Genomic DNA, 23,821 nt, shown 5'->3' with positions numbered 1-23,821 from the left:
AAAATTTCTGACTTAGAATAAATTGTAAAGTACTCTTGGCATCCATACCAGAAAATGGAACTTTACATTCACATAAAAATTTGTGTGAAGGGGCACCTGGGTGGCTCAGTCAGTTAAGCATCCAACTCTTGGTTTAGGCTCAGGTCATGATCTCACAGTATGTGGATTTGAACCCCACATCAGGCTCCAGGCTGACAGCGGGGAGCCTGCTTAGGATTCTCTCTCCCTTTCTCTGCTCCTCCCCTGCTCACACACATACTCTCTGTTCTCAAAATAAATAACCTTAAAAAAAATCTGTGTACAAATGTTCATAGATGCTTTATTCGTAACAGCCAGAAACTATAAACTGCCTAGATGTCATTCAACAGGTGAATGGTTAAACTTTACATATATACACCATACATTACTACTTACCAGGTGAATGGTTAAACTTTACATATATACACCATACATTACTACTCACCATAAAAAGTAATAAACTATCAATACATGCAACAACTTGGATAAACCTCAGAGGAGTTATGCCAGGTGAAAAAGGCCGATCACAAAAGTTATATATTGTAAGCCTCTATTTATATAACATTTTTGAAACGACAAAATTTTAGAATTGGAAAAGAAGATTAGGACTGTCATGGGTTAGGGAAGGGGACAGAGGAACATAGTCAGGAGAGAGGTGGATGTGGTCATAAAAGGGCAACATGAGGCATCTTTGTGATACAACTGCTTAGTACCTTGACGTGGTAGTGGACAGATCACATAAACATGTAACAAAATAGTACAAAGTACAAATGAGTACAAGAAAAACTGGGGCACTTGAGTAAAATCTATAGACTATAGCAATGTCAATATCATGGTTGTGATACCGTACTAAAGCTCTGTAAAATATGACCACTGGGGAAAACTGTGTAAAAAGTACTTCTATGTAAAGGGTAATCTCTCCATATTCCTTCTTAACAGCTGCACATAACTCTACACTTACCTGAAGAAGAATTTTAATTAAAAAAAAAGTGCAGATCAATATACATATAGAGCCACTTACAGAGCAGAAGTAAAATTCTATTTGTATTTACATAAAGGAACACTGAAGGAATACTGACAGTGGTTATCTTAGGGTGGGGAGAAAATGGAGTAGCAACAACTTTTCAATGCATAAATTTTCACAATATTTAAAATTTTGAATCGGGACCATATAAACAGGTAAAAAAATAAGTAAACTATTAAAAGTACCTTTTGTACAAAAGGAACTTTAATTTAGTTAACATTCTACTGCTTTGGAAAGCACTTCAATTCCAGTTATCCTTACCTCTAACCTCTGTGTCTGATCCTTGCCCAAAAGGTCACGAACTTCTTCATTATATATTTCCAAGTAAGACACTCGAACCAAAAATCTGTAAATAAAACATCATTTTAAAAAACAGAGAAATACTTACAAGAACAGTTTTAATACGTATTGAGAAGATATGTGCCTATATGCCTTTCTTGTGTTTGTACTTCTCAATAGTAGAAAATAAAAGAATTCTCTTTTACCTTGTATCTCCCTCTGCTTTTGCAATATGACCAAATATGTGAGCAAATGAATTTGGAATGATTCCTCTAAGTTCAGGAACAGCTCGAACGCCTTCCATGGTAAAAGTTTTGCCTGTTCCAGTTTGTCCATATGCAAAAATAGTCCCTGAAAATGATGAAGAGAATCAATCACTTTTAGAGTCCAATGCTACAGAATAACAGCTCTTAAAAATAATTCCTTTGATATTGTGATGCAATTTCTTCCTTGGATTTAAAACTTACTCAAGTACAAATTTCACTTCTATTATCAACAATTACAACATGTACTCTGTGCCAGGTAAGCCAAGCACTGTCAAAGCCCTAAAATCAATGATATATTCCTAATTATTAATAAAAAGTATCCCAAACCGTAAATGTAAAGTCTTACACCATGGCTAAGCATAAGAAATTCATTATAATGTGTATGCTGATTACTTAGTGTAAACATTACGTTGGAGAAGGTAATACAATTGCAGGAGCAAAAGAAGACAAGTTCTAGAATGGAAAGACCTCAGTGTGACCTATCTGCCAGTGGTGAGCCATATGACCTGACACAAGAATCTACCCAGAGACTGTCTCCTCAGTGGTAAAACAAGGATAAGAATAAGTACCCGACATTAATAGTAAGAACCAAATGAAACAATTTACTCCAAGCGACCATCATGATGCCTGGTAGAGTAAAAGTAAATGGTATTTTCCTTCTTCTTTATCCTAAAATAAATTCATTACTTAAAAAATATGTATTTTTGAAGTAAAAGCTGTAAGGAATAGGGGAGTCAAAAAAGGTGACAATACAATCATTACAGGTAATTACAGATACAATTTAAACTTTCTAAACAGCTAAATTCATTCATTCAACAACTACTCACCACACACCTGAGTATGGTAGTGTGCTAGGCAGCAGGGGACACAGTGAAAAACAAGACAAACATAGTTCTTAATCTTACAGTATGTGTAATCTTGGAAAGGAGGTATTGGTCAAATATTTATAGGAGGATGAGTCCTGGGACTGAGAAACAGAATTCTAGATGACAGTAAAGGGACACAGTGTAGGCAGGAGAACTGATGCAAGAGGAAATGCGGGGGTGGGGGGGATGAGGAAAGGCATTCCAGAAAAGCTAAAATTTAAGATGCAATCTGAAATATGAGTAAGAGATAGTAACAGAGTGGACAGCAAGAGGCAAGAGAGAAAAAAGAGAGGTTTTGAGGAAATGAAATGAGATCAGAATGAAGGAAACAGAGATGGAAAATGAAGATGGATGTAGACAGAGCTAAAGACACCAGCAGGAGCATAATCACACAGGGCCACGAAGACCATACTAAGGTTTTAAGAAGGTATCATAAAAGCAAAGAGAAGCCAAAGAATGATTCTGCAGTTAGGAGTGAATCAGGATCGCTACAGCTATACTGTGTACATAGAATTGGAAGAAAGCAAAGGGAGATTTGTGAAGAAACCAGTCAAAGAGCTGGAGCTGACAACAGAAGGGAGTGAGAAAGGTGGAAGGATTTCAGAGACATGTAACAGAATCAATAGCACCTGGGAAATAATTAGCCAGGGGAGGAATCCAGGACGACTTTCAAATTTCTGGCTGGAACAAAGGGATGTATGGCTATGCTGTATACTGCTGTATACTGAGATGGTGAACACCACTAGAAAAAATGACAGTTTGAAAAGAAAGACCATGAATTCAGTGCAGGGCACACTGAGCTTTAAGTGCCCGTGACACAACCAAATAAATGCATGCATCAAGCATGTGGAGGCAGGTGGAGGGATGAAATGTATTTGCTCAGTGAAGCCCTACGAGTGCATGTGATTTCCAAGGGGGACAGCTCAGTTTAAGAACACAGCACAGGAAGTGACAGCTCAAATGACAAAGGCTTTTCAACTATCACTCTATGCAGTTAACCTCTTATGTCATCATCATTTCTAGACTTTCTGTGACAATAAGCACAATAATTAATCACAACAGAAGCCATTTTTTACACATGGGAATAAAAAAGTCTTAATTTTTTCTAACTCACTGAATATTTCAAACTCTGCCATAAAAATGCATTATTGCATTCAAAAGAGCTAAAAATATTATGAACTCACAGACTGCACTTTATAACTGACACAAGAGCTATCATTTACAGATCATCTGCTATGAGCTAGGCATGTACTTTACATGCATCCTTACTGAATTTTCACCCCAATCCTAAAAGCTGGGCACTATTTCTATTTCCATGCTTTAGTTGAGGAATCGAAGGCTTACAGAGGTTGGATTACTTGTTCAATGTCATAGTAAGTGGTAGAAAGAAGGTCTGCACACAGTCCATTTGAGTCCAGAGCTCATACTTCTAAAAAGTATGTAAGGGCCAGAAATTTTTTGAATTCAAAATTAATTCCTAATGCAACTTCTATGAATGCATTAAATACATGAAGATTACTAATTTAAAAAGCATATTAATCTCTAATTTTAGAGCTAAGAAGGATCAGGAATGCCTGAAAATAAAAGAATCTTATCTCATTTTCAGAGAGGAAATTCCAAATTCCTAGCTTTTTACGTCCAGCTTAACAAATCTAATGCCAGCATTTCCTTCATATGAACTTCTCTTAAAACTCTACTTTTTAAAAACTAAAAACGACCTGAAATCTTACCACATCTCCCTATTTCCTAACTACATCTTTAAAATGGTGGAAGGCCTACAAAAAATCTGCACGTGGATTTTTAGTTCAGTGCATAATCCTAACTGCCAAAACTTGGATGCAACCAAGATGTCCCTCAGTAGGTAGGTGAATAAATAAACTGTGGTACAGCCAAATAATAGAGTATTATCCATTATCAGCATAAATAAAGATATAAGCTATCAAGCCATGAAAAGACACGGGGAAAACTTCAGGGCCTATTAACTAAGTGGAAGAAGCCAAACTGAAAGGTTACATACTATACGATATTCTAGAAAAGGTGAAACTATGGAGACAGTAAAAGCATTAGTGGTTGCCAGGCTTAGTAAGGGAAGGAAGGATAAACAAGCAGTGCACAGAATGAAACTATTATTTATATTACAACAGTAGACACATGTCATTATATTTTTTGTCAAAGCCCACAGAATGTACAAGAGTGAACCCTAATGTAAACTATGGACTTTGGATGATAATGACATGTCAGTGTATGTTCATCAATTGTAACAAATATACCACTGTAGTGGAGGATGTTGAGAGTGGGGAACTTTGTATACATTTGGGGACAAAGGATATATGGGAAATCTCTGTGCTTTCTTCTTTCTTTCTTTTTTTAATATTTTTTAATGTTTATTTATTTTTGAGAGAGAGACAGAGTACAGGTGGGGTAGGGGCAAAGAGAGAAGGAGACACAGAATCTGAAGCAGACTCCAGGCTTTGAGCTGTCAGCACAGAGCCTGACGTGGGACTCAAACTCACGAACTGCAAGATCATGACCTGAGCTGAAGTCGGACACTCAACCGACTGAGCCACCCAGGTGCCCCTCTCTGTACTTTTTTCAATTTTGCTTTAAACTAAAACTGTTCTAAAAAACGAAGTTCACTAACTTTTTAAAAAACTTTTAAATGGTAGAAGGATTATGTATTTGTCTTTCCACATTTGAATAATACATTTAAATAATGTAACATTCTATGTTACAGCAGTCCTGATTTTGGTCCTTTTTCCAAATGTTTTTGTATGTTACTATCAACAATTTTCAGTCAGCATAATAGGTGAAAAATAGGTGAAAAGTCCCTTGACATTTACATACTAATTCATACAACATTTATTTTTTAAAATACACAGTTCTATTATTTCAAAATTAAACTTGTGACACTTCAGCTTCCAACAAAGATAGAGTAACAAGGACCAGATTCACCCTCCTGACTGAAACAAATACGAAGCAACAGTTTTCAAGACCATGGACTCCAGTCAACAAAAGGCCATGACCCCTGAAAAGTGGCAAACAGGTGAGGTGGGCCCTATGACAGCCCAGCTTCCTGGCGTGTGAGATAATCAGAGCCACGGACCAGGATGGGGAACCCAAGGAGTGCTGGGTGGATTCCCTGAGTCAAGAAGGAGCCACAGTCCAGAGAGCCCAACGCAGCTATATGCTGTAGAGAGGACAACAGTGCACACAAAACTCCAGATTCCAAACATCTGCAGATGGTCTTCCTCAAGTACTCAGCTGAGTACTAAGCATCTCAAGAGTGTAAGGAAACTATCTAAATGGGGGGGGGGGGAGGGCGGGGGGCGGGAATCATTTGGAAGGAAGAGTGCCCGGCACTCAAACAGGCCAGAAACAGTATCTATTTATACCAGTCAGACTGGAAAACCTCATGATTCACAGGACATTAGGTACAAAAAGGTCTTGCCTCATTCTTAGGGAAATAACCTCAGAATGAACACTGTTCCAGTCCTAACTAAAGATCTTAAAAGATCTAAAAGAATCTGGGGGGCCTGGGTGGCTCAGTCGGTTAAGCGTCCGACTTGAGCTCAGGTCACGATCTCACGGTCTGTGAGTTCGAGCCCCGCGTCAGGCTCTGGGCTGATGGCTCAGAGCCTGGAGCCTGCTTCCGATTCTGTGTCTCCCTCTCTCTGCCCCTCCCCAGTTCATGCTCTGTCTCTCTCTGTCCCAAAAATAAATAAACGTTAAAAAAAAAATAAAAATAAAAAAATAAAAGAATCAAACTATTTTCAAGTAACTGCAACTCAGAACAAAGTTCATCAATATTTATAGAAATAAAAAAATTCAAGAGCCAAGGTGAAACTCGCAGTGTCCTGGCACCCAACCAACATTTGCCAAACTTGCAAAAAAGATATGACTCATAATGAAAAAATCCATCAATCAGTCAAAGCCAATTCAGAATGGACACAAATGTTAGAATTAGCAGATAGGGACATTAAAACAGTTATAAAAACTATATTCTACATGTTAAAAAGTTAGGTGGAAACTTTGGATGGATATTTGGAAGAACTTGGACAGAAGATACAGCAAAGACCCAAATCAAACTTCTAAAGATAAAAATTACGTGTGGGATGAAAAATACAATAGATAAGGTAAATGGCAGATTCAACACTGCAGAATAGAAGATCAGTCAACTTGAATATATATCAGTAGAAACAGTAAAAAATGTAACAGAGGAAAAAAATAGAAAAAAGAAAAACAGCATCAATGAGCTGTGGGACAATTTCAAGCAGCCTGATATACATGTCACTGCAGACCCCCAAAAAAAGGGTGGGGACAGGAAAAATATTTGAAGAGACAATGCCTGAAATTTTTCCAAATCTGATGAAAACTACAAACTCACAGATCCAAAAAGCTTAATGAATAGTAAGCACAGAAACATAAAGAAAAATACATGGCACATCATAATCAAATTGCTCAAAACCAGTGATAGAGAAGATCTTAAAAGCACCCAAAGAAAGATATGTCATATAAAGAAGAACCAAGATAAGAAGAAAAGCAGAATTCCAGGAGGAAAAAATGCAAATGAGAAGACAGGAGAGGTATATTCTTCAAGTATTAAAAAAAGCTATCAACCTAGAATCCTATACCCAGTGAAAATTTCTTTCAAAAACAAAGGCAAAATAAATACTTTTTAGACTACAAAATCTGAAAGAATTCATCACCAGCAGACTTGCACTTGAGAAATATTTAAGTTTTTCAAAGCAGAAGGAATGTTACTAGATGGAAATATAGGTCTACATAAAGGAATAAATAGTACCAAAAATGTTAACTACATAAGTAGTTATAAGTAATATATGTTTTTTCCTATTATTTAAATCTCTTTAAAAGATAAATGATGGTTTAAGCAAAAACATTAACAATGTGGTTTGGAGTGCATAACATGTAGAAGTAGACAACAGCACAATACTGAGGAGACAACCACTGGAAGTACAGCACTACAAAAATTTTTTAAGTAGCATAGTATCACCTGAAGGTAAAGTGGGATACATTAAAGATTTATACTATAAACCTTAATGCAACCACTAAAATAAAACAAAGATGTATTGCTATATATGCCAACAGAGAAGAATGGAATAATAAAAATAATACAAAAGAAGGCATAAAAGGAGGAAAAGAGTACAAAGAGAAAACAAAAAGCAAGACATAAATTGTCTCAATACCTGCAGTGAAGAAGCAGAGTTAGCAAGACTGAGTTTAAAAACACACACACACACACACACACACTCAAAATACTACCAACTATACAGTGCTGTGCCAAAAAGAGCTAACAACAGATCTGGGATTGCTATTCTTTGAGAGGCCTGCTTTCAAAGTTGGCTTTTGACTAGCATCTGGGAATGTGGATTTAAGAAGGGTTCTCATCACTCCCTAACTGGTAAGAGTAGCTCACTATGCCTAACTTGTTTATATAAACAAGGTGGTTTGTGCTAAACACCTGCTTTCCTTCTCCTGAGAGCCTGGGATCTTGGCAAGTGCTAGGCTGAGGGTGCCCATATGAGCAGGCTCCAATAAAAACTTTGGGCACTGTGTCTCTTACAGAACTTCCCTGACAAACAACATTTAACAAGTACTATCATAGTCAATGGTAGAACAATTAAGCACATCTTGTGTGCCTACTAGTAGGAGAGGACTCTTGGAAGTCTGTACCTGGTTTCCTCCACACTTCACCCCAGGCACCTTTTCCCTTTGCTGTTTTTTGTTTTCTTTCTTCCTTTTTTCATTTCTTTCTTCCTTCCTTTCCTTCTTTCTTTTGGCTATGCATGTGTGTCTTTTTTGCTCTAATAAGCCAAAGCTGTAAGTACAACTATAGACTGACTCCCTTGACTTCTCCCAGCAATCTGCAAATGTGGTAATCTTAGTGACTTCCAGTATAGCTACCTACTAGAAATGCACTTTCAATATAAAAACACAAGTAGGTTCAAAGTAGAAGAATGAAAGAAGATATACTATGTTAACATAGCATCAAAAGAAAATTAGAATGTCTATATCAATATCAGACAAAGTAGGTTTCAGAGTAAGGAATATTACCAGGGATAAAGAGAGTAATTTCATCATGAAAAAGAGATTAACTCACCACAAGGATTTAAAATGCCTAAGCATTTATGCACCTACTCAGAGGGTTTCAAAATTCATTAAGTAAAAAGTGATAGAACTGAAAGGAAAAAGCAAATACAAAAATGAAGTCAGAGAATTCGAAAGCCCTCTCTCAGTGACACACCAAGTAGAAAATAATTAAGTATAAAGAAAATCTGAACGACACTATTGAACAAATTGATGTAATGAAATGAACATTTATAGAACACTCCACCCAACAACAGCAAAATACACATTCTTTTCAAGAATATACAAACATTTAAGGGAGCCTGGGTGGCTCAGTCGGTTGGGTGTCCGACTTCAGCTCAGGTCATGATCTCACGATTCATGGGTTTGAGCCCTGCGTCAGGGTCTGTGCTGACAGCTCAGAGCCTGGAGCCTGCTTCTGATTCTGTCTCCCTCTCTCTAGCCCTCCCCCACTCACACTCTGTCTCACTCTCTCTCTCTCAAAAAATAAATAAACATTAAAAAAAAATTTTTTTAAAGAATATACAAACATTTAATAATAAACTTCATTCTAGATTATACAACACATCTCTAATTTCAAAAGATTCAAGTTTTACATAGTATTTCTCTGACTAAAATGGAATTAAACTAGACATCAGTAATAGATCTCTGGAAAATCCCAAAATATCTGGAAATGAACACTTTATTTTTTTTAAGTATTTTTTTAATGCTTATTTTTGAGAGAGAGAGAGCACACGCAACATAGCACGAGCAGGGTACAGGAAGAGAAAGAGGGAGACACAGGATTTGAAGAAGGCTCCAGGCTCCGAGCTGATAGCACAGAGGCCCACACGGGGCTTGAATCCACGAACTGTGAGATCATGACCTGAGCCAAAGTCAGACACTTAACTGACTGAGCCACCCAGGCACCCCTTAACACATTTCTAAATAACCCAAGGATCAAAGAAGAAATCAAAAGGGAAGGAAGAAAGTTCTTGCACTGCATGAAAATGAAAACACAGTGTGTCAAAATCCATACAATGCTACTAACGCAGTAGTTAGGGTTTAATTCATAGCATTAAACCTCTATATTAGAAAGGAATATAGGTCTCAAAACAATGACCTCAGCTTCCACCATAACAAAGAAAAAGAGGAATAAAGTAGGAGGGAAAAATAAAGATCAAAGCAGAAATTCACAAAATAGAAAATGTAAAAAATAATAAAGGAAAATTATTAAAACCAAAAGCCAGTTCTTTGACAAAATCAGTAAAATTGTTAAACCTCCTGCCAGACTAATCACAAGAAAAAGAGAAGACACAAATTACAATCTATCATGTATCACATACCAATATCTTACTGAAAAAGATCACACCACATTCTAACGTAAGAATGATAGAGGACTGACATAAACAACTTGTTGCCAATAAATTCGACAAATTCCATGAAAGATAAACTACCAGAGCTTACTAAAAGAAAAATAGGTAACTTGAATATCTATATTATTAAAGAAATTGAATCTTTAGTTAAAAACCTTCCCACAGGGTTCCCTGGTGGCTCAGTCAGTTAAGCATCTGACTCTTGATTTCAGCTCAGGTCATGATCTCACGATTCACGAGATCCAGCCCTGCACTGATGGTGTGGAGCCTGCTTGGGATTCCCTCTCTCCCTCTCTCTCTGCTCCCCCACCTCAAAAATAAACAAACATTTAGAAAATAAGTATATGAATAGCTGCTCAACATTATTAGTTACAGAGAAATACAAGTTAAAACAATGAAATACCACCACAGAGCCTCTACAACAGCTATAATTAAAAAGACTGATAATCTAAATGTTGGTGAGAATGTGAGGAAACTAGAACCCTCATACCACGCTCATGAGGAAAACAAATTAATAGTCACCACTCTCAAAAACAGTTTGGCAATTTCTTCAAAAACAAATATACCTTAACCATATGACCCAGAAATTCCACTTCTAGGTATCTACCCAAGAGAAATTTTAAAATTTAGTTGCACAAAGACTTATAAAAGAATGTTCATAGCAGGACTATTTATAACAGGCAAAAAACTGGAACAATCCAAATTTCCATCAAAGATCACTAAAGGAGGTATATTCATAAAATGGAATTCAGCATTAAAAAGGAACAAAGGACTGATATACACAACAACATGGATGACCCTCAACAACATTATACAAGTGAAAGAAAACAGATAATAAAGATAATAAAAACAGATAATAAAGATAGATAGTGTATGCTTTGGTTTACATGGAATTTCAAGGAAAGACAGAACTATAGACTAAAGCAGGTCAACAGCAGCCTGGAGATGGGAATGCAAAGGCACATAAAGAAATTTCAGTGATCATAAAACTGGATTGTGGTGATAGTTTCAAAACTGTATGTATTTACTGTAACTCATCAAACTGTATGATTACAATGGGTGAAATTATAGGGTATTAATACCTCAATAAAGTTATTTTTTAAAAAGTGGACTTTATACTCACCATTGTAGCCTTCAAGAACAGAATCAATAATAGGTCTTGCAGTTAAGTTATAAACATCAAGTTGTTTACTCTCTGGTCCAAACACAGTATCAAAAGTAAATGTCTTTGGAGGTTCATTGGAAGAATCAGTCTTATGTACAGTAATAGTTCCCCTCATCTCATCCACACTGACAGCTTGTTTATAGCACATTGATTTCTCTCTCTCGTTGAGGGGCCGGCACCTAACAACCACCTTCACATTATCACAGCTTTCAGGCTTCTCTGATTTATTGATCTGGTGGAGAAAATGTTCACAAATAATGAAAAGAATATTTACTTTTACCTTCAGCAAATTAAATTTCAAATTTGAAAAAGGCTACTTTGCCATCCTAGTACCTTGCACATATTAAATACTCCATGAATATTTGTTAAATTCAATTAAAGATCTTACAGATATACAGAAAAGGCTTATTAAAAGATATGAAAAGGCAAATAGGTTTTTTTTACAATACAAATGAGGGGAGAGAAAATCTAATTTACATTTATAGTAAATAAATGCTATTCAAGAAGAAAATGAACCAGTATATTATAGACTGCCTTTCTGCATAAAAGTCCCTGACTTCCTCTGAGTTTCCTGCCTATAGGAAAACACATGTGAACATGGTTAAGAACTTTAATCAAGAATATAGTAGTAGGTTCTGTGTTCCCCCGAGACTTTTATTTTCTACAATGCATTAGTCAAATTTTTTTTTTTTTTTTTTTAATTTTTTTTTTTCAACGTTTTTTATTTATTTTTGGGACAGAGAGAGACAGAGCATGAACGGGGGAGGGTCAGAGAGAGAGGGAGACACAGAATCGGAAACAGGCTCCAGGCTCCGAGCCATCAGCCCAGAGCCTGACGCGGGGCTCGAACTCACAGACCGCGAGATCGTGACCTGGCCGAAGTCGGACGCTTAACCGACTGCGCCACCCAGGCGCCCCAATCAAATTTTTTTTTTAATCACGTAACTGTATGTAGTCTATCTTCTCTATAGAAGACATTAAATAAAACACAGAAAGCCCAATAGCAGACATAAATGTTTTAGTATGCCTCTAACCTTATGAACATCTATACATGTAAAGTTTCAATTTTTGAAATTTTATGATTAAGACTCTATGTTAAAATATAATCCTTAACAAAGACAAATACTGTATGATTTCACTTATACGTGGAATCTAAAAAAAAACAAATGAACAAACAAAACTTGTAGATACACAGAACAGATTAGTGGTTGCCAGAGGGGAGTTGGGTACGGAGATAGACAAAATGGGTGAAAGGGATCAAAATGCACAAACTTCCAGTTATAAAATACATGAGTCATGTATAAATAATATATGGCATGGTGACTACAGTCAATAATACATATTTGAAAATACATATTTGGAAGTTGCTTAAAGACTGTATCTTGAAATTTCTCATAAGAAAAAAAATTTAACTCTGGCGATGGATGGTAACTAGACTTACTGTGGGGATTATTTCACAAGGAATACAAATATTAAATCACGTGGTATAGGTGAAATTATTATAGGTCAATTATACTTCAATTAGAAAAATACAATCCGGTTACTGAAGTAAAGTTCAATCGTTTAGTTGAACAGTACCAGCACAAGATACCTCTCCCCTTCTCTACTTTCACCACGTTAGTCTAGTCCCCATTCTCCCACCCTGCATTGTAAGGCTCCTTAACGGGACACCTGCATCTAGTTAGGTTCTCCTACAGTCTGTTCCCTCCATGGCAGTCAGCTTCAACACAAATTTAATCATGATGCTCCCTTAGTTACGACTCTGCAAAGGCTTCCCGCTGACATCACTGACATAAGGACGGTGTATGAAAATCACAGTCCTTAAGGCGGCCTTTAAGACCTGGCTCTGGCCCATGTCTACCTGTCTAGCCTTATTTCACAAGTTTCCCTGCTTGGCTTTCTTAGCCACAGCCACACGGGTTTGTTTGTTTGTTTTTTAAGCCTTTTCTGTTCACCATGCTCCTTCTTACCACAAGCCTCTCCATGTGCTGTTCCTTCTGCCTAGAACATTCCTCACTCTCACCTTCACTTAGTCTCAGGTCTCACCAAAACAGCCACTTCACTTGGAAAGACTTCCCTAACTAGGTCAAATCCTGGTATAGGCCCTGAGAGCACCCTACTCTCTCCCTCCTCTACAACGGTTTCAATTCTACTTTTCTTTGCTTCTTATTTGATTGTCTGTCCTATCTGTCTACACTAGAGGTTGCGAACTGGTATTCAAGGGACTGAATTCAGCCCACAAATACTTTTTGTATGGCTCATAGAATTTGAAAATATTTTTTAATTAGTTGCTAAAATTCAAAAAGGGAGAAATTTCATAAAAATAACAATTTCTAGATTCTCTGGGAAAAAAACGATGATTTGGGTGGCTCAGTTGGTTAAGTGTCTGACTTTGGCTCAGGTCACCATCTCGTGGTTCGTGGGTTTGAGCCCCATGACCAGCTCTGTGCTGACAGCTCAGAGCATGGAGCCTGCTTCAGATTCTGTGTCTCCCTCTCTCAAAAATAAACATTAAAAAAATTTTTTTGAGAAAAAAAAGATGATCTGACATGTATAGGCCAGCGTTCCTACATAGAAACACCTTACAACTCACCAGAAGCTACCTTCTATTATATGCCACCCATTCACTTCGTTAATGTTAAGGGTCTTGTCTCTACCAACGTGATTTTCACCTCTGCCCATTAAGGCAAGCTTCTATCTTCCCAAGTTCAAGAACCTGTCTGGTTTTGCTCAATATTTTACCTCCAGTGCCTAACATGTGATTGATCCCCAGTATTTGCTGAGTGAACTGATAAATAACTTGAAAGCAAGATCACGGAACAAATACTAAGCATTTAATGCTAAATGTCAAGTACTGTCCTTCAATTCCGTTGTGCGTTACCTTATTTCATCCTGATAAAACCCCATGAGGAAAAGTTTAATTACGTGGGAATTAAAGACCCAGAAAGATTAAATAATTGTCCGAGGCCTCGGACCAGAAGAAAAACAACCAAAGCCCTATGTGTTCTCCACGACCCTATAATGGACTTAGGACGCCCCCTATTAAATGCACGATAATGTCCTGTGAAATCCTACAAGACAAACATACCACCCAACCCCCGGCCTCACACACAAAGACACCTACGGGTTACATTCTGCACTGTAAGCTAAAGCACCACGAAAGGAATGACAGCTCGAGTCAAGGGCTGGAGTAAGAACAGGCAGCTCTCGTTTCGCTCCTTTCCGGAGCTGGCTCCTTGGCGTACAGATCCCACCAGGTGTGGAGCATCCAAAGCCGACCCCCCGCGGCCGCTCCCAGGCGCCCCACTCAGCTAGCAGGGCTGGGAGCGAGAGCGCATCCTCAGGCGCTGTGCCTTTATGTCAAGCAGCACAGGCCCTGCGGGATACAGCACCGGCGAAGACAGCAGGGCCTGCCCGGGGCCCCTCCCAGGACCGGCAGGATCCTCGCGGGCTCCAGCCCACCCGCCAGGCTCCCCAACCGCTGGGGCCAGCAGAGCTGACCCTGCCCCGCCCCACCCCAGACGCCTGCCTGTTCCGCGCCTCCATGGCAACAGCCGCGCCCCCGAGCCAGGCCGCTGGGATGAGGAATCCCAGCAGCTGAGCGACTCTCCTCACCGGCATCGTGGCTCCCTCCAGTGCCCCGCTGACGTCCCCGCCCTGGGCGCAGTCCAACGGCGCCGGGTTCGCAGGAGAGGTTTGTCAGAGATTACCGAAACACCGCCTTGGCGCTCTCGATACTGCGGCTCCTCGGGCGAGAGCAGGCTGTGCGCAAGCGCACTGCGAGCTCGCCCCGCCCCGTCCCCGGGCCTCAGGCTCTCTTGGCCTTCTGAATTACGCCTGCGCGGAAGCTTTCCGAGTCCGTCTCCTAGGACGCCAGTACTAAGGCTGCGCCTGCGCAATGCTGCCATTCGACTGCGCTAGAACTCTGGCCCGCATTGGGGCGGGGATACCTGGCTGCCACCGGTACGCAGGGGGGAGGCGCTCCTAAATCCCGCGACTACCTTTGTGGCTCTTGCAATATTCCCGATATTAAAAACAACCATAGGGGGGCACCTGGGTGGCTCAGTCGGTTGAGCGTCCGACTTAAGCTCAGGTCATGATCTCATAGTCCGTTGAGTTTGAGCCCCGCGTCGGGCTCTGTGCTGACAGCTCAGAGCCTGGAGCCTGTTTCCGATTCTGTGTCTCCTTCTCTCTGCCCCTTCCCCGCTCATGCTCTCTCTCTTCTCTTGAAAATGAGTAAACGTTAAAAGAAAAAAAACAACCATAGGAAAAAAATCAAAAAGCAGTTGTACACTGCGTCCATGCGGAGAGCTAAAGACTTAGCCTGATTGCTGACTTGTTTATGACCTCTCTTACAGATAAGGTCATAAGGAGCTTTGTAGGTGTTTTCACAAGTATCTCCAGAGCCTAAAATAGGACTTAAAATAGGACCTAGCACAGACTAGGTTTTCAATAAATATTTGTGAAAGAACGAATGATCTTGATCCATCTTCTTTCCTGTCTGAAGCTCTGCTCTGAACACCAACTACTGGGCTTGGATGTGCGATAGGCTTTTCAAGATCATCCTTGTCAAAAATTGAAAGGTTGATTCCCGCCCCCTCCCACACACACACGACTACTGCCCATCCCCACCCCAAACCCCTGGCGAAACGCTAAAAAAAAAAAAAAAAAAAAAAAAAAAAGGTGCCCTCTCAGACTTGCCTCAGCATAATAAATCTAAGCTGAATCCTGACAATTGCTCAGGTCAAACCAGTCTCTTTTTCTCATACCCAATAATCAATCTTTCAGCAGAGCTTGTTTCTATCTTCAAAGTAGAACCAGAATCTAACCCTTTCTCACTACCATGATCACCTGTTATCTGTATTACTACAACAGCTCAAAATTGGTTTCCTTGAGTGCACCCTTGTCCTCTTTTAGATGTTTTCAACACAGGAGCCAGAAAGATGGTGTTTAAACATGAATCAGATAGTGTCTTTTCTCTATTCAAAACCTGCCGATGATTTCCTTTCTCACAAACTGAAAGTCACAGGCCCTTTCCCCACTTCCTACAATCTTCCCTCTTGCTCATTATTTTGCACCAGCCCCACTTGGCCTCCTTCAATGGACCTTCCGGGCATGGTTCCATCTTAGAACGAAAGAGCTTTTGCACTTGCAGTAGGAAATAATAAAAACATCTATAAAGCATTTTACTTAGTGCCAGTGTACTATTCTAAGTGCTTTACTTTCTTTTTTTATTATTTAATCCATATAAAAACCTTTTGAAATAGGTACTGTTAGTCATTTTACTAGAAAATAGGAACAAGGATTTTACAGATAAACAAACTCACGTACAGAGCCATTAAGTAACTGTCCAAGGTCAGACACATGGGCAGTGACAAAGCTCAGATCCAAACTTAAGCCCTGGAAAGCTCTCCCTCTAAATATCCCCATGCCTCCCCCACCTCTTTCAGAATGTCTTTGTTCACACATCACCTTCTCAATGAGTCTTACCATGACCTCTCCACTTAAAATTTCAGCTTTCATCACCCATCTTCTTATATCTTCTCCCTATTTTATATTTCTCCATAGTATTTATCACCATCTAATATACTGTATATATATATATTATGTAAACACATATACATAGCTTTCTTGAGATATAATCAGACATCATACAAGTCACCAATTTAAATTGTAAACATAAATGGCTTTTATTATATACACAGACTATAACCACAATCAATTTTAAACATTTTCATCACCCCAAAAAGGGATTCTATATTCATTATAGTGACTCCCACTCACCCCATCCGCTCCTCGCCAACATCCTAGCCCTAGGCAATCACCAATCTACTTTATGTCTCATAGATTTTCCTATTTGGAACATTTCGTATACATTGAATTATATAATATGTGGCCTTTTGTGAATGACTTCTATCACTTAGAGTAATGTTTTCAAGCTTCAGCCCTGTTGTGGAATATATCAGTAATTCTGTACTTATAAGGCTGAGTAATATTCCTTTGTGTGGATATACCACATTTTTATACATTTGTCACTTGATGGACATTTGGGTTATTTCTACTTTTTGGCCATTATGAATATTGCCACTACAAGTTTCTGTGTGAACATGTTTCATTTCTCTTACATCTAATATGCCTGCAAGTGGAATTGCTGAGTCATTCAGTAACTGTAATGTTAACATTTTGAGGAACTACTGAACTTTTCTCTACAATGGCCACACCACCAGCAATTTTTCATTCTCACCAGCAACATTATGAGGTTTACAATTCCACCACATCCTCAGCAACACTTGCTACTTTCTTGTTTTGTTTTGTGTTTTGTTTTTATAGTCATACTATTGATGTAAAATAGGATCCTACTGCAGTTTTGATTTACAATTCCTTGATAACTAATGATGCATTTGCTTTCACCTGCTTATCGACCATTTGGACATCTTCTTTGGAGAAGCGTCCGTGCAAATCCGTTGCCCATTTTATTTGTCTTTTCATGGTTAAGTTGTAAGAGTTCCTTCTGTATGCTAAATACAAGTCCCTTTTGGGATACACAGTATGCATAAATTTTTCTCTGTGGGTTGTGTTTTTAATTTCTGGAGAGCATTCTTTGAAGCTCAAAAGTTTTTTGATTTAGATCACATACAATTTATATATATTTTTTCTTTTGCTGTTTCTTTCGTTGTGCTTTTGGTACATATCTAACAAACCATTTCCTAACCCAAGGTCATGCAGACTCATTCTTCTAAGAATTTTATAGTTTTAGCTCATACATTTAGATCTATGATGTATTTTGAATTATGTTTACATAATGGTGTGGTACAGGGACCCAGCCTCATTGTTTGCATATGAATATTCAGCTGTCCTATCACCATTTGCTGAAAAAACTATTCTTCCCTCCACTGAACCACTTGTAGCACCCTTGCCAAAAATCAGTTGATCATGAATGTGACTGTTGATTTCCAGACTCTCAATTCAATTCCATTGATCTAAATGGCTAACCAAATGCCAGTACACCTTGATTGCTATAGGTTTGTAGTAGGTTTTGAAGTCATATAGTATGAGACCTCCATCTTTGTTCTCTTTTTTCAAGATTGTTTTGGCTATTGTGAATCCTTTGCATTTCCATGGAAACTTTAGAAACACCTTGTAAATTTCTGCAAAAAGCCATCTGGAAACTTAACAGGGATTACATTGAATCTATAGATCAATTTGGTAAGTATTGCCATTTTAACAATGCAAGTCTTTTAATCTATGAACATGGAATGCCTTTCCATTTATTTATGTCTTCTTTAATTTCTCTCAGTGATGTTTTGTCATTTTCAATATGTAAATAATGCAGTTTTTGGTTGTATTCTTGAATATTTTAGTCTTTTGTATGCTATTGAAAATGGAATTATTTTCTTTCTTTTTTTTAAGTTTATTTATTTTGAGAGTGACAGTGTGAGCAGGGGAGGGGTAGAGAAAGAGGGAGAATCTCAAGCAGGCTCCACACTGTCAGCGCAGAGCCCACTGTGGGGCTCGATCCCACCAATCATGAGATCAAGTCCTGAGCCAAAATCAAGAGTTGGATGCTTAACTGACTGAGCCACCCAGGCATCACTGGAATTATTTTCTTAATTTTATTTTCAGATTGCTCATTGATAGTGTATAAAAAATTGATTTTTTCTAGTACACTGACCTTGTACTCTGAACTTCCATGAACTTATTACTTCTAATAGTTTTTTAGCAGATTCCTTAGGATCTTCTATATACAAGATCTTTATTTCTTCACCTGAAAGATAATTTCATTAGATACACAATTCGAGGTTGGTAGCATTTTTCTCTCAACACTTTAAATATCTCGGCCCACATCTTGCTTGCATGATCTCTGAAGAGAACTGAAATGTAATTCCTATCTTTGCTCTTCTATAGGTAAGTTTCTTCCCCTCCCCGCCTCCAGCTTCTTTCAAAACTTTATCTTTGATTTTCTGTAGTTTGAATGATATGCCTAGGTATACTTGGGGGGCATTTATCCCACCTGGTGTTCTTTGAGATTCCTCGTTCTGTGGTTTGGTGTCTCATATTACCTGAGGAAATTCTCAGTCATCATCACTCCAAATATTTCTTCTATTCCTTTTTCTTTCTTCTCCTTCTGACATTCGCATATATTTTAATGTAAATTTAATGTAATGTAAATCTTAATGAAATATATCTCACGTAAAGAAAAGTGCACAAATCAAAAATGCACCGCTTGATCAGTTTTCGCAAGGCGAACACATGTGTAATCAGCATCCAAATCAAGAAACAGAACATTACCAGCCCTGGAAGCTCCTTGTGTTCCTTCCCAGTCACTATCCACTGCCCTCTAACGGTAACCACTATCTTTTTTTTTTTTTTTTTTTTTTTTTTTTAACGTTTATTTATTTTTGAGACAGAGAGACAGAGCATGAATGGGGGAGGGTCAGAGAGAGGGAGACACAGAATCCGAAAACAGGCTCCAGGCTCTGAGCTGTCAGCACAGAGCCCGACGCGGGGCTCGAACTCACGGACCGCGAGATCATGACCTGAGCTGAAGTCGGCCACTTAACCGACTGAGCCACCCAGGCGCCTCGACCACTATCTTAACTCTTAACGTTACAGATTTCGTTTTTCTTGTTCTTATACTTTATATTAATGGAATTATACAGTATGACGTCTTTTGTCTCTGTCCCTCAACATTCAGTATTATGTTTGTGAGATTGTTTTCTTGTTGGGTGGAGCATTAGTCCATTCTTTTTCAAGGTGGTGTAGTATTCCATAGTGTGAACATACAGAAATTTGTTTATTGCATTCAATTGCTGACGGACATTTGGGGCTATGACAACATTGCGTAGGTGTCTTTTTGATGCACATATATGAATTTCTGTTGAGCATATACTTAAAAGTGAAATCGCTGGGATTTCTATATATTCTGTTCATGTTTATTATCTGTCTCTCCTGGCTAGAATGTAAATTCCATGTCTGTGTTATTCACTGTTATGTCCTAACATTGTAGGCCTTCACTGAATAACTGCTGATGGGAAAAATGTATGCATGAAGGAACTACTTTGTGAGGCAGATTTTGCCTTTTTTTAAGAGTCGAAGTAAACAGGACTGAGAGCTCAAGTCCCATAAACGAGATCACACAGAGTCAGAATCCCATCTCAAGGGTGTCTGACTGAGGAGCGCTCCGGACGCTTCTCTACCTGGTCTTGTGTGCCGCAAAGCCCTACTGTGAAATAAGACGCAGGGTCTGCGGCCCGGTGAACTTCTCCAGGGCCGAAGTGCTCACCAGGTGACGCATTCCGGGTTCGGGACTCCGGTCCTGGGGCTTCGGGCATCGGGTGGGGAAGAAGCGCTCAGCGGGAGGTGGGGGCGGGGAGTGAAAGAAGACGGAATCCTTCACCCACCGGCAAGCACTCCACGCGCCACAAGCCGTGAGCAAGTGTCAAAGCCCGGCGGGTTGGGAGTTCCAGGAGCTGCTGCGCGCCCAGGCTGGGGGTGGGCCCGCCGAACCCTCCCCGCCCCGGCGCGGCCCAAGCTGCAAGTCCCCCGTGCCGGGTTATAAAAGGCTGGCTATGGCGGGACCCAGACCCAAGAGCCGGCGCTCGCCATGGCCTCCGGCAGGCGGCTCCCCTCGCAATCTTCGGCCCCGGGGGGGGGGGGGGGGGGGGGGGGATCAGAGCCGCGTTTGGGCGAAGCGGCCCGCGTCATTCTTCTCCCGCGGCCTTGGTGGAACCCGTAGCTCTCCGCGCCGTCACCGAGAGGACCCCGAGCTGCCTGTCCCCCTCTCGGTGCCGCGCCAGGTCCGCAGCTCCCGCGGCCACCCCTCCAGGCCTCAACCCCGCGGGTGCCGTGCGAATGGGGACGCCCTCTGGATGAGCGCCGACTGGCCGCCCACCCGCAACTGGCCCTGGGCCGCGAGGCGCGCCTGTGGCGTGGCGGTCAACCCCAGGTAGCGGGCCCGGCGGCCGGAGCCTTCCGGGAGCACGTTCACCCCCTTCCCCGCGCGCGCACGGGACGCGACCGGGTTCCACCTGCGCCCACGCCCAGGTGAGCAGCACCCTGGAGGCGGGGACCTTCACCAGGTGCGTGCCTTGCACGAGGCAGGAGGCGGCGGTCGCTAGCCCCTCTCGCAGAGAGGACGCCTTTCTGGTAGGTGCTTCGGAAGAGGTCTTGAGGGAAACTCTGCTTAGGACCAAAACGGGCGCGAGGACCATCTCAATCCGTGAGCCGCTGGGCAACACTCAGTCCCATCGCGGTTTAAGGTGCAGGGACGTCTCACATCCCCTATGGTGACCTTCAGCGGGCTTGTGTCCACACAGGCGAACCTACACTGGCCACCAACGACCTTCCCTGCCCTCCCCTACCCCTTCTTTCCAACAGGCTGAGATCTGCCACAAGGTCCAGGAAATCGTGTTGTCGCTCCTGGGGCTTAAGAACATTTTTAACTTCTCCCAAATTACTTTTAACCTGGCTCTCACTACCTTCAGCCGCCTACTGGTTTCAGTAAAGGTAGGGGCTCTGGGGATGGTAATAGAGGGTGGGAGAAGAAACTGACCTCTGCCCTTGATTGCTGCCTGAGAGGTGCACTATCCCAGCTGCTTAGAGGCTCATAAACTAAGGGTTACATCCCATACCCAGCCTGTCTGGCTCAATGTTGTGTGGCTGTCCCTCTGAAGGGACTTAGCTGGGAAAGGACTTACTGTGTGATCATGTGGGTGTGTTTGTCTGGATCTTGCCATTGCAGCCTGTGGTCATGATGTGTTCCCCGAAATGGTGCCGTATTTCCCACCCTCATTCATCCCCCTAACAAGGGACTACTGACTAGCCACTGGTGCTTCTGAAATCAGGGGCATATTCACGGGTCAAATGTAAAACATGGCACTAACTGGTGGAAGAATACAATACATCTCTTTTTGAAGAAAGGAAAAAACTTAATTTCCCAAAGAAACCCACCGGTGCTTGACTACTTGTTCCTGGCATTCATATTCTGGTCAAATGTGTTTGTTCCATATTTCAGATAAGAGATTACTCCATTGTGTCATGATTACTTGCTTGAGACTTGCTGCCAAATTTAACGAAGAAGAGGAGGTAGGCATCCCTGGGAGTCCACTCTGGGCTGCTTTTGAAGTATAGGAGTGTTACACTGGAACATTCAGACTCCCAGAAAGGTATGTCCTTAGGAATGGTGGGCTTTTTAGAAAATGCATTAACTTCCCAGGATCTCTGCTTTGCTGCCTTTAGCCTTGTTGGACCTCACGACCCCATAATGGGCACTTAGAACAGCTGAATTCTCCTGGTCCAGCAAACCCAGAGGCCTGATCTCCTGGCAGATGTATCTTTATTGGTCGATGTCTGATGCCACCTCCCACTGAACAGAAACATTGGCTGTTGAGCTAGGAAAAAGGCCTCCCCAAACCATGTGCCATAATGTCCCCCCCTAGAAACCTGTTGAGACTTAAGGACTTGTCTGTGTCACTGAAGCTGCTCTTCAGAGACTTTGGGACCCTTCTCTTGAGAGGCAGGAGGGCCATGTGCCAGGGGTTGAGGAGATGCCCCCACAAGTGCTTCAGGCTTGCTTGAACTTGGCAGTTTCACTATAGTTTCTGTTCAGAAGATTCTCTCCCAATACCCTTTCCAGACCCCCCTCCTTCCATCTCCACAAACTTTCCCACTTTAGGGATAGTAAAGCCTGTCATTGCCATAGGGTTTCCCTTGGCTAAGTTCAGGGTCTGAAGGGTCAGAAAATATCGCTTGTGTGTCCAGTTCCAAACATTCAGTAAAAATGCTTTTAACCCCTGTCCATTACAATATAATGTGTGTTCCCCTCCAACAAAGTTGCTTTTTTTTTTTCAACTAAAAATCAAGTAAATGACCCTTAAAATAAGTGTTTGTGGAGGTTATAATAGTAGTTGGCTTACCTAAAAAAGTAGACTGGTCTGTGTGGCACCTGGTACTTGAGTAAGTCTTATAAGTCCCTCTGGGAAAAAGTCCTTGTTTTTCCAGAACTGAACCACCTTAAATCAAGGTTGAAGGAAACGTGGTTGCAGCTATGGTGTTGCCAAAACCACGGGAGATTTTGTGAGTGAGCCTGTCTAGTGCAGACCAGGAAGTTCAAAAACCTACTTTTGCTCTCTATGACAAGTAATCACCGTGGGGGTCGGGAACAGGAATGATAAGGATAAAAACCGTGGGTGAGTTCTTGCAGCTGAATGGGGGGGACATGGCACAGCCCCACCCTCCAAAGCACCTTTGGGCATGAGCTGGAGTGCATTTGTGGATCGAGGCCTGTTTGCGCTGAAACACCATATTGTACACCTAAAATTGACCTCACACCGTATGTTAACTACGCTGCAGTTAAAACAAAAACTTGTTTGCAGAGGGTGACCATGTGCCATTCACTACATGTTGTCATAACTACCTGGGACTTGACACATGGCCAAAATCTGACTTGGTGTTTCTGTCAGAAGCATTTTCTGTGGCATGTCACAAGAAGACAACTCTCCTAGGGTCACGGATGCCCGGTTCCCATGGATAAGAAAACAAGTTACCATGACATGATACAGGGCTTTGGCCTCTTTATTTTCTTTTTACAGTTAATTCCACGCATAAAAGACTTCATAAAGCACTACGGCTCTGGCTATACCCCGGGCGAGCTGCTGAGGGTGGAGCTGGCTATTTTGGACAGACTGCACTGGGACCTCTATATTGGGATACCGCTGGACTTCTTGACCATAGTAAGTACGAGG

The 23,821-nt window shown here is 40.8% G+C and overlaps 1 protein-coding gene and 1 long non-coding RNA gene across 5 annotated transcripts in view; one reads left to right on the top strand and one right to left on the bottom strand.

Moving 5' to 3' along the window:
* Positions 1-14,824, bottom strand: part of KIF3A (kinesin family member 3A) — a 48,241-nt gene extending 33,417 nt beyond the window's left edge. For 3 of the 4 annotated variants that reach the window (XM_060636169.3, XM_060636170.3, XM_060636171.3), the window contains exons 1-4: positions 14,694-14,824; positions 11,037-11,310; positions 1,528-1,672; positions 1,304-1,388 (exon numbers count right to left, since the gene is read on the bottom strand). In XM_060636169.3, the coding sequence (XP_060492152.1) occupies positions 1,304-1,388; positions 1,528-1,672; positions 11,037-11,310; positions 14,694-14,699 (510 nt within the window). In that variant the 5' untranslated portion in view covers positions 14,700-14,824. Of the gene's footprint in view, positions 1-1,303; positions 1,389-1,527; positions 1,673-11,036; positions 11,311-14,202; positions 14,468-14,693 lie in introns of those variants that run through there. The other variant, XM_060636172.3, reaches the window with a different exon arrangement.
* Positions 14,825-14,869: 45 nt separating this feature from the next.
* LOC144617153 (uncharacterized) lies at positions 14,870-23,756 on the top strand. The gene is made up of 4 exons (XR_013557256.1): positions 14,870-15,041; positions 18,163-18,284; positions 22,093-22,243; positions 23,669-23,756. It is a non-coding gene; the product is annotated as an uncharacterized LOC144617153 (long non-coding RNA).
* The last annotated feature ends 65 nt before the right edge of the window (positions 23,757-23,821 follow it).

The sequence above is a fragment of the Panthera onca genome, chromosome A1 (assembly GCF_046562875.1).
Source record: "Panthera onca isolate mPanOnc1 chromosome A1, mPanOnc1 haplotype 2, whole genome shotgun sequence".
Lineage (NCBI taxonomy): Eukaryota > Metazoa > Chordata > Mammalia > Carnivora > Felidae > Panthera > Panthera onca.
This window is presented reverse-complemented; position numbering and strand designations above follow the sequence as displayed.